General features: G+C 34.5%; 1 protein-coding gene across 1 annotated transcript in view; it reads right to left on the bottom strand.

The window, feature by feature from the left end:
- Nucleotides 1-12,105, bottom strand: part of LOC129229482 (NADH dehydrogenase [ubiquinone] 1 alpha subcomplex subunit 9, mitochondrial-like) — a 33,705-nt gene that overhangs the window by 19,938 nt on the left and 1,662 nt on the right. The window contains exons 2-5 of the mRNA XM_054863797.1: nucleotides 10,615-10,830; nucleotides 7,705-7,802; nucleotides 6,318-6,409; nucleotides 1,565-1,727 (exon numbers count right to left, since the gene is read on the bottom strand). Coding sequence (XP_054719772.1) covers nucleotides 1,565-1,727; nucleotides 6,318-6,409; nucleotides 7,705-7,802; nucleotides 10,615-10,830 — 569 coding nt within the window. The remainder of the gene's footprint in view (nucleotides 1-1,564; nucleotides 1,728-6,317; nucleotides 6,410-7,704; nucleotides 7,803-10,614; nucleotides 10,831-12,105) is intronic.

Below are 12,105 nucleotides of genomic sequence, written 5' to 3'. Positions count from 1 at the left end.
AATACTTCATTCAAGTGATGACTAATTGTATAAGTTTAGTGTACTTATATCAACTTTTATGCACAACATGCATAAAGAAACTATAAATTAATTTCGTGTTCTGTTTATAAAGAGGAGCCGACTATGATAGTCTGTTGGCAGTCATTAAGAATTTTCTTCTGTAATTCTTTGCAGAGCATTAACGTATCCATGATCAATTGCGTCATTTTCATGATAGGCTCTTCCTTCAATAACAAATCAGAAGATCATTTATATTGTCTAGGAATTGCTCAAGCCATTGTGAGTGTTTTTGGTGTTGCGTCACAGACATCGGCCTTGGTTTTGGTCTCCTCTGTCACTCCTAAAAGCTCTTCTTCCAATGAGTTCTGAACTGTGTGAGTTTAACAACTTTACTTCTGGAAAGAGCTCTGGAACCAATCTCATAAAATATCATCAGTGGCCCAAGCTGCATCATTAGCAGGCCAAAATGCAGTTGATTGCACGTAATCTGCAATCTTTAGAAGTCTGCCCTTTGAAAGGGGGGGAAATGTTATCTGTTTGCATTGCCGCATCTGCGTAAAACCGAAACTCATCCGCGTAAAATGAAATAAAGGTGTCAAATCTTAAACCGCGTAAAATAAACCCGCATAAAACGAGGGTCAACTGTAATATTAAATTTTTTGTAAATAACATCAACTAAAAAAAGGTAAAAATAGAGTATACTTGCATACGATTAAAAATAACTATTAAATTTTGGAATCTGACTTTATTCAGTAGCAAAAAATAATCGATTATTTAGACCTAGTTCAAAATTGGAGGAAATTGAATGCAAACTTTTTGAGTGTATGCAAAAGGCTAAAATAGTAGTGAAAAAATATTGCTATTTTTTCATCTTCTAAAAATATGTTGCTCTCTCCTGTCAAATTTTAAATTTTAGCCCATGGATAACGGATTTTTGACATTCAGGGAATTATATAGGATATTGAAAGAAAGTAGTGCTGAGTCGATCAAAAATCAGTGGCTACTATCATAGGCGGCTCGTATGGGGGGGGGCAACTTCCCCCTCACTTTCAAAAGTAAGGGAGACCACACCCCTTTACTTTTCAGAGTTAAAAAATAATGATTGAGTGAAAATGATATTTTATAGAGTGGACTGATTTATTTTAAGGAAGTAAAACTAAAAATTCCAAACAAATGAACTTTTCTCATCTCACTTCATAAGAATGGAACTTTAAAATGGAAGGGGAAAGTGTAGGCTGGCCATTTGTCCCGATTTTTGATGCCATGTCCCACATTTTCAGAAGTTATTTAAAAGGCAGTAACATATAGCCCAATTTTACAACATAAAAAGAACAAAAAAAAAACAGCTTCAGGGCCATTCCCCTTAACCCCCCCCCCCCTTTTTTGGTGAAACAGCTGCCCATGGTTACTATAGATTTTAGGTAGAGTTATTTACTCAATTACATTGGGGGAAAAATGAAAATGTACAATATTTCATTAAATTATAAGCTTACTTTAAAAAGTGAATATTTCTTTATAATAAAAAAAATAGCAATATAGAAAATGTCAAATGCACGTAAATTACCTTGCTGGCATAAAACTGTGAGCCTCTTTTCAAAATTATAGGTTTGGGATTCTCACAGGCATTTAAAGCAGAAACATGAACCAGGGTTTCAACTCCGGATTCTCTAGCTATGCGAGCAATGTTTCGAGCACCTTTGACATGTACTTCTTCAAAAGGGAAGTTCCTGTAAGCAAATGTTACTTTACTATCAATAGATATTTTAAAAACAGAAAAAGAAATAAGAAAATAACATTTACAATTATAGTATCAGTTCTCTTAATAAGTAACAGCAAAATATCACTTAAAACTGCAAAATTGATAATTATGAATGAAGTTATAGAAAAAAATTTGTTCAACCACAACCTTTTTTTTTTTTCCTTTTGACGTTTCAGATCCAACAAAAACTTCAAACTGTATTCCAAAATGTAGTTGATCTGATTTCTATGTAATTCAAATATACAGTTCTTAAAGAAAAAAAAAAGAAAGAAAGAAAACGGGGAGAAATATTTTTAATGGTTGGTATGGAACCAGTAATGTACATTATGCTCCTTAAGCTAAACTTGATAAGCCATTCCAAACTGAAATGTTTCAGTTTATTGAGAAAATTTGCACCACTTTCAAATTTATAGCATTTCTATTTTTTCCTGTAACAATTGCAAGCCTTTGATCACAACAGTTTTCAAATCCTGGAGAGGTATGTTGTTGTCAGTTGCAAAAGCTGACAAAAAAGGTTGAATACATTCAATTTTGAAAAAAAAAAAGAGTTTGGTTTAGAGCTGAAGTTAGGACAAGTAGAATTTTTTTATTCTAAAATTTGCAGGAGATCAGACCCTCTTAACATTTGTACTGCCCACAATTTAAAATTATGTTCATGTAAGCTTAGATAAGATAGGATCAGCTTTTTTTCCAATTTTAACCTAAGAAATAAAAAGGTGTATCTTTAATCCTCTAAATCTTAAGACTCTTTAATTAAATCTAAAAATAATCAAATCTATATTTACATTTCAATCCACAGCTATAAGACTTTTAAAAAGTAGATTTGGTCAGAGCCTTGTCCAAGGGGAGGGTTTTAGGGGTTAAACCCCTCCCATAGTGAAAACATAATAAAAACCAAAGAAATGTGTAAATTTGACTTAAAATTAACTTTAATGTTCAAGTTTGTTTATGGTACTTAGTGATGTAAAATACCCGGGTATTTATTTTTAGGGGTAAATACCCAGGGTATATACCCGGGTAAATACCCAAAATGGGTATTTACCCGGGTATTTATTTCAAAAATTTATATTCAACTAAAATACTTTTCTGTATGCATTGCACTGTGTATATATACGGTCTATTCCAAAAGTAATGCAATTACTTTTTTTAAGGTAATTTATTGAACAGATTTGCACAAACAGTTAAAATTCTTCAAAGTAATGTCCTTGGGCTTCTTGGGCCTGCTTCATTTCATCCATCGTCTCTGGCATGAATGGTAAGTGCCCTGAAAGACATTTTTGGGGACCTGCTCTAAGGTCTTCATCACGGCTGATTGGATTTCTTCTAGGTATGAAAAATGGTTTTTCTCAGGCCTGCCTTAATTCGAAAGAACAAAAAGAAGTCTGCCGGGGGGGGGGGGATGTCAGGACTATAAGAGGGCTGGGACAACGTTTTCACCTGGTGTTTTCAGCTAGGAATCAGCAGATTTGCAGCACGTTATGGCAAGGTGCTTTGGCACGAACTTGCTTCACACTTTTCTCATCGCTAAATCTTGAGCAATGTGGAACACAGCAGTAGACGATGTGTTCAGCTAATTTGTAACCATCTTGTTAGTCAATCGAGGGTCAAAGTCCAATAATTGAGGAACATGAGCCGCATTATTGTCGGTTTTGCTGGTTATAATAAACAAAAGAGGCCCTAAAACTGATCCCTGCGGAACCCCACTCAAAACATCACTCCAATTAGAATGATTTCCTCTCACAACTACTCTTTGCTTCCTACCAGTAAGCCAATTCCTAACCCAAAGTAAAGTTTTTCCTCCTATTCCAATGTCAGCTAACTTGCTGAGAAGAGCAACATGCGGTACCTTGTCAAAAGCTTTTTGAAAATCAATATAAACAACATCCACACATTTTTTGTTATCTAAAGCTGAGGTAACCTTGTCGTAGAAATGCAATAAATTAGTAGTACAGGATTTACCTTTCCTGAAACCATACTGCAAACTAGTCAACAGACTATTAGTCTCTAAGAACGTCATGATCTTGGTTTTGATCAAAGTTTCAAAAATCTTACAAATCACTGAAGTCAAACTTACAGGTCTATGATTCCCAGCAATACCTTTAGACCCCTTTTTGAAGAGTGGTGTTATGTTAGCCAGCTTCCAGTCCTCTGGCACCGTCCCCGAGTTATACGAAGCATTGAAAATATTCAAAATAGCATCCACTAATTCCTCTGCACATTCAACTAAAATTTTTGGATAAATATTATCTGGTCCTGGAGCTTTAGTTGCTTTAATCTTTTTCAAATGAAATAAAACCTCCTCCCTGGAAAATACAAAATCCTCAAGCTGTATAATAGCTTGTGTCTTGTTAGTGTCAACTGCTGAGATACAGTTATCGTTAAACACACTGGAAAAAAAGTTATTTGGAACATTTGCAATATCCCTATCGCTTTGGATTAAATTTCCATACTCATCAACCAAAGGCCCAATTTGACTGTTTCGAGCTTTCCCAGAATTAGCGTAAGCAAAAAATGGGTTCCCATCAATGTCATCTGCCAGCCTTTACTCCAATTCCCTTTTCTGAATCCGTACCAAATACTTAAAATTTCGCCTTGCCTTACCATACTGGAGCCTCTCCGCACTCTGACCAGTTTCTTTAAACTTACGAAAAGTGGCTTGCTTATAATTAAGAGCTTCTTTAGTCTCCCTGGAGAACCACATGGGCCAAATTTTGGTACTAACACCTTTTCTCCTAAATGGAACATAGTCCCCAACCGTTTTAGCAAGTTTATCCTTAAATTCTGTCCACTGCTGATCTACGTCGCTATTTTCCAATCCTGACGAAAAAACCTCTTTCAAGCTCTGCCTAAGTGCAACAAAATCAGTGTCTAGTCCAGACACAAAATCAGTGTCCAGTATCAAGTCTCTCAATAAAAAATATTATTAACTGTGTAATACATATATATGTATCAGTTTTACCAGTTATTTCATATTTAGATTTTTAAAAAATTCCCATTCACTTTTTGCATTTTTTTTTTGTAAAATACCCAGTTTTTGGGTATTTACCCAGGCCCAAAAAATATTTACCTACCCGCTGGTTATTTACCCAATCCACATCACTAATGGTACTTAAAAAAACAAAACATTCTCATTGAAGTTTCTGAGCATTTTTTCCCCTTTTTTCTAGTTTGTCTGAAAATAATAAAATCTTCTTCAAAATGCTACTCCTACGACCCCCCCCCCCCCCCCCCGGTGCCAATAGCATTACGGAGCATTTCAAACTTTGGCTTCCAGATCTTCGGTTTCGCAAAATTTCCAGAAAAAGCCCCCGAACAACATCGCTTATTCTATCAACATTGCTTAAAATTGCGTCGCCGAAACTCGGGTTTGGTTTTGTTTCAGTTTTAAAAAGGCCCTAATTTTACCAAATATGGTCATACAACTGCGTTTTCGAGATTCCAGTTTCAGAAAAAAATCGAGCAAGAGTCCTCGAATCGCCTTCCTTTAATATCATCAAAAATTAGGTTCTTCAAACAAAACTAACTAAAAATTTAAGTAGAATAACCTCTGAACCCCTCTTCCTAATATCTTAGAATACTGCTTAAAGTTTTAGAACTGTTTAGGAAAATCTAGGAAACAGCATCAGAATCCCCTCCTCGTAAAAATCTTCAAAGTTAATCTGCAATTGCGTTTTTGGAACTTCAATTTCAAAAGTTTGAAAGGGAGATTAAAAATAAATTTTAATCTATTTTTTAAGAAAAAAAACGATTAGGGAGAGTTTCTGAGTCGCATTCCTTGCCATGACGTCAATAAATATGGCCTATAATCGCGTTCCACGCCTTTAATTTCTACAAATTTCCGCAGAGCCAAAGACCGTCTAAAATTCCGTTTTCAGTACTAAAAATTTCAAAATTTTCCGGGGGAGGAACCCCGGCACCCTTATCAGATTAGATTATTTTTAAACATGTCTCCCTTAAAACTTAGTTTCTAGTTGCAGCACTGTTTTGCACTCACAGTTTTAAATTATTATTTAAGTAAATATATATTTTTTAACTATACAAGTTTGATCCGGATAAACATGAGCCGAATAAAAACTAGGAATGTCTACTGTATATAAAATATACAATAATAGAATTGGTAATATCACTTGAAAACACATCTTCTGAGATTTTGGACCCCCCACCCCTTCCCACACACACCGCTATGCCCCTCATTGTAGCCGTTAAACGGAAATGAATTATTTGAGCCACTGTTGTGTTTTTCTGACAGTGCAGGTAAGAACGAAAAAACATTGAAACCAAAACCTCTCCCTTTATGAAATTCTGGACACGGGCCTGGATTTGGTGTACTGTACATAATCATTGGGATGACACACATATACTATAATTTGTTATTTTTTATATTTGGCAAAAAATATTTTATTTAATAATCAGTTAAGAGATAATAGTTAAATATTTTTCTTTAATACAAGTTTAGATAGAATACATTTTTCGTTCAAAACTGCAAAAAAGATTTCATCAAAAAAGTACAATAATTGAAAAAAATTCCATTCTGAAACATAAAAGTAATAATGCTTACTTTGTTTCATAATCTCTTCCTATTAGGTTGAACACTACATTAGAGTGCTTCATTGCTTTATACAGCGATTCCTCATCTTTCAAATTGAATGGCTAAATAGAAAAAAATTAATATGTTTATGATCATAAATGGGTGAGTTATGTTCATGTTACAAAAGGTTTTTTTTTTCGGTAATTTCAATTTTTTGAAAAGGGTGTTCCTGTGATTATGATTTTTGTCAATTGGAGCTTTTATTCTCAATTACCACAAATAAAACTTAGCTTTTTTTATTTATTGTAGCCTAATTATACTGCTTTTTGAAAATGAACTCTTAATTTCCACACAATTAAATATATCTATGATTGACCAAACCAGATGTTCATGTTTCCACCACTTTTCAAATAGTTAGACATCCTTTCCCCTATGCATTTTTGGTGTAACCTAGCTTGAAATGTTTCTATTGATTTGTTTGCACCATTTGCTTGCATATGAGTGAAATCCATTTACCATAATGAGCGATTCTTTTTTTAGCTTTTACATACATTTCTCAAGTAATGTTATTTTAGTTAGGATGCAAATATTATTGATCTATCTAAAGCTTCTTCTACTTACTTTGAAGATTATCCACGAATTCGGTTACGGTTATCATCCCACCCTATTCCGCGAATAATTGGGAGTTTACTGTATATAAAATTAAAGTGCATGAAAGTACTTTAAAATGAGTTATTATACCGCTCTGTTACGCACATAGAACTTGAATTAAATACTTTAAAACATTGCTGGCAAGTTAAAAAAAAGTGCTGTTCAACGAGTTCCAAAAAGAAATTACACATCCCTTATGAAAGAGAGATTTGTAAAAAATATAGATAAATTTAAGACATCAATGAGTAAGGTTTCTAAAAGTTTCAAGAAAATCTGAGAAGTCAAGTTGAGAAATTGTTTTTTGTTGATTTGACACAGAATGACGCAAATTCTAAAGAAAATAGGGCCTTTGATCAATTTTTTACTGCTTTTGACTAGAAAATATGGCCTTTAGAGGGGCCCCTACAAACAATACTTGAAAATAGGGTCTTATAGGGACTTCTGAGGGCCCGTGGGAACCCTGTTCAAGGATTTGAATTGATTTAATACATTAGGATGAGCCAATTTTACCTCTTATGTTAGAATACTTATATTAAATTTACTAAAAACTAAAACAAAAAAGAACAAAATTGAAATTTGAAAGGATGGCATCAAGGTGCTCATTTCCAGCACTCAAAACATATTTGTGCCAAAATTAGTAGCACTGCATTCTATAGTCTGCTCTGGAGATCGGTAACAGATAGAAGCTATATATTACACTTTATTTTTAGCAAGTACAAGTGCCGTGATACATGATTTCTTGAAGAATAATTTTAAAATAAAGTACCGTAAAAAGAATTTGCCCTAAATCTCCACACAGCTTTAATCTGGCAATAACATAAGGATCACTTCTGTAAGGTATAACAACTTGGGTGCCATTTTTTCCTGAAAAAAAATTAAAAAATTAGTACAAGCAGTACTAACAAATTTAACACAGTGAAAATATAAATAATAAAGGTTATTTTTGCAAAAATACCCTTCTTGAGGAAAAAAAACTTTCTTTTATAGACGATTTTATTCTATGAATAATATACGCAATCCAAAAGTTCAGGGACAGGTTGTATAAAATCTTACCCTAAATAGTTCAGATCACCAAAGCACATCCAACTTCAAAATAGTCACCTTGAGCGACTATGCACTTCTGCTAACTTTTGGAAGCAATCCTAGAAGCCATTTTTCGCAGTAAGGCCTCCTGCGATGCAGTTATAACTTCATCGCAGGCAACTTCCATGTTAAGGATACACGCTTTGATTGGACCTCAAACAAATAACACCACATTTTGTTGGACTTAGCCCTGTGCAACTTTTACCTATTCCCAGCAGTTAAAAAACATTTGCTGGGATGGTAGCACTTCAAAAGTCTTCTTTCGTTAAACCTACATCACAGGAAGCCTTACAGGAAATTGTGAAAAATGGCTTCCAGGTGTGCTTCCAAAAGTTATGTGAATGTTGGCAGAAGTACATAGTTACTTAAGGTGACTATTTTAAAGGTGGATGTACTTAGGTGATATGAACTACTTAATATATAAAACTGTATACTATAAAGTTTTATACAACTTGTACCCAAACTTTTGGATTGTAATATGCATTATAAGCCTTTAATATGCTTGCTATGTTGTTGATGGGTGGGACAAGCTTTATAATTATTGCTAAAAACAAAAATGAGTGATAGTAAGCAGGTTCCTCATTTAAAATGTTCCAGGGAGTGGGAGTAGAGAGCAAAGGGTATTATACTCAAAGTAAACTATATTAAAAACCGTGCCACTTACATATAAATGCATAAATTGCTCACCGAAATTGAAACAAATTTTGAAACATTATTTTAAAAAGAAAAAAAAGGAATGAAGAAATTGTAGTCTTGAAAATAATCATGACCCTTAATCAGTCAAATAACAACTGCCGTTCAATCGGTATACGACCAATTTGCTTATCATAGCATCCCAATTTAATAAGGTGAGTTGGGGGGAAGTGCAGCCCTTAAATTGTACAGTTCGACTTTATTAAGGCATAGACATTACAAGACTTGATATAAATTTTTTAATTTTTATTTCGTATGTTACCTGTTTTAGTGTGTTTCCCGAGACATGAGCCTGTTAAAATCATTGCAGGTAAAAAAGTTGAAAACAACATTTTAAACTATTGTTCTCTAGGGCCGCACTTTCTCAGTAAAAAGTGGGGCAAGAGCATCACCTATCTGAATTTTTTTTTTAAACCTTTTCAGAAAATAAGGTGCAAGTGCAATCAATAGAGTATTTTTTCCTGATTAAAAACGATTTTTTTATTTTAATTTTCACCTATTCATTGGGAAGTTATTACATTTTTCCTAACGAAACCTGTCAATGTAAAATGAAGAACGTTCAAGGAACAATGGATTATTAAACAAAATTATGAAGTTTTTATTTTAGATTAAGTAAGGAACATGAAAGATAACTTTTATTATGCTAATAAGCTTAAAAAAACAAAACCAAAACTTGCATATCAAGGAATAATCTTTAAAACTTAAATATCAACGAACTTATAAAATACTAACTTAATACAAAAGGTAACGGACAAAAAGTAACATGTCTTTGGCGAACTTGAACATATTCTTTTGTATAAGTACACTTAGTATAGTAATTAACAATTTAATTTATATTATGTTCTGAAAACGTTACTTGGAATATCAAATTTCCTCTACAATCTGAAGAGGGATTTGATAAAATGTCGTCGTCTTGGATCTCGCTAACGTCGTCTCTTGAAGGATAATTAAACACAGTGCTATAATTTCCAGCCGTTTTTAACATTAAAAATTTAATTTTAGGGTAATTATCATTTATATTAGTAATTTGTCCTACAAAATGTTTAGTCATCTTTTTTGTAGAAAATCTCACAAGAACCCAGTCGCTTGCCTTCCTCTCCGTTGGATGCCTTTCCCACTGAATGATATCATCTTGCTGTATTTGCTCTGTGGCAATCATTTCTTCGACTGTCATTTCATCATGTGAATCTTCCCTTAAACTCATATTTTCATTATCGTCACTTTCTTCCTCCTCAAATAATTTCGGAAGGATTACAAATTAATTACATTGCTTCATTAAATCATTGCGAACAAATTATATCTGTCATAAAATAACGTTACCAGATTAATGGGAAAGTGCAGCCCCAAAAAATGCGAGGCTGCACTTGCCTCTTTTTTTCGGGCCGCACTTTCCCAGACGTATAATTTTCTGGGGCAAGTGCAGCCCTAAAATTAATTGATTTGAAAGTAAAAAATAATAAATCTCAGCTTTAAAAATACGAAAAGTAGACATGAAATAGTTGTACTTACGTTTTGGAAGCACGAAAAAGTGAGAACAACAACAGAAGAAACAATTTCTCGAACCATAACAACATGGCACTGTAGTGGGAATGAGAAAAGTTAGGAAACGAGGGAGGGCATAGAGTTACCATTCAAGTAGCGCGATCTAACGCACGCAGTGCAAATTAATAGCGTTTACCAAGCTACCTAGATGGCAGCAGCCTTGCAGATATTCCTGGTTTCTGATTATTAACCTAAGTCGCACTTGCCCCAAGACCGCACTTACCCCAACTGACCTTACTCAATTTTTAATATATTTTTTTAAATTGAACATTAAAACATTTTTCTCATTTAGAGAAACAATAACTATGATAAATACTTAGTGCTTTATATTCGCCCTGAAACACAAAATACTACTCACCCAGTTGATTGATAAGAGAACGACCAAGAAATCCACTGGCACCAAAAACCGTAGCAATTTTTCCATTAAAAGACGAACGACCACCAGTGCCTCTTTTCAACCCATGAATGTTTGAAGATATTTTGGGGAATCTTCTTTCCTCTGTATCAGCTACATCAGTACTAACACATCTTGCCGGATACTGCACAAGTGTCACAAATGGCACAGATGTACCAGCTGTACAAAATCAACAAGTTTCCTTAAATTTAAGAACAATAATCTTTATGCAGAACTTTTTTTTTATGAGGTTTGTTATGGAAGGAATTAAGTTAGATATTTACATGTTTTATCCTTGACACATTAGGTACGATTAATGACAGTTCAAGCCAAATGTTAAAAACACAATATACTGTAGAATATGTTGTGATTCAATAATTTAGGAAACATTACCAGCAAGTTTCTACTAGTGCAGTGGAATCTTGCCATCCCTCCGCCTCTCTATTTGTACTACTCGTTATTGTAAAATTGAACTCGATAATCTTACGTTTCATGGCTATTCGGACCACATCGCTAAAAAGAGTTGGTCGAAGACCATAGAAATGTGCTGATAATTGAAGAACTGCACAGGGAGTAGCAAGAATTGGTTGACTTTCTTCAGGTAAGGAGGAAAGTAGTAAAAGAAACTAAAAAACTGTGTTACCACTGGGAGAAAACACACTGAGTCGTAAAAATGACATTGTAACCTTACTGTGGTCAGGGCCGGATCAAGGATTCGAAGGCCAATAGGCATTAGAAGTGATGGGGCCCCCTAGAGTGCACATGGTTTTTATTGTGTACAAACAGGGAAGGAGGGGGGAAGTTATATTTTCCTTCCCTGTACAAACAGGGAAGGAAAATATAACTTCTTTTTGTATTTTCAACTTTGATATTTCTCCGGGGCCCCTCAGAAACTCGGGGCCCCTAGGCTACTGCCTATATTGCCTATTTAGTAATCCGGTGCCGACTGTGGTCAACAGATTCAACGACAATGTTATTGGTCAAAAGCAGATAACATTAGCAGACCTTCACCGGGGCTAAAGTGGGAGGGCACTGTCTACTAATTGCTTTTATTCTAAGAATGCACCCAACAAGCTCTTTTATCAGTAAAACGGCACTCTGATTGCCTTTTTGTTTATGAGCTGATGCCTTTTTTGATTTAAGGCTCTTTATGGAACAAGTGACCTCTCCTTTTGTTTTCCTACGTTTTTTAAGTGAAAATAGCGAATCTCTCCCGCCCCCCCCTAAATCCTCAACTTGGATTGCCATTGAGCTGGCTATAAGAAATGCATCTCTTCCATTATCAGTTTCTACAAGGGATAAAAAGTGGCCTGGACATTTTAGTGTGTAAACAATGCTCTTCCAGGGGCCTTTATCTTTGGAAATTATGATGAATGAATACCTCCCTGGTTTTGTTCTGATAAGCCACTGCTAACCCGGGTTGCCAGATTTAAGAACAGTAAATACGGGACAGGC

The sequence above is a fragment of the Uloborus diversus genome, chromosome 9 (genome assembly GCF_026930045.1).
Source record: "Uloborus diversus isolate 005 chromosome 9, Udiv.v.3.1, whole genome shotgun sequence".
Lineage (NCBI taxonomy): Eukaryota > Metazoa > Arthropoda > Arachnida > Araneae > Uloboridae > Uloborus > Uloborus diversus.
Note: the sequence above shows the minus strand (reverse complement) of the source record. Positions and strands in the feature narration are given on the sequence as shown.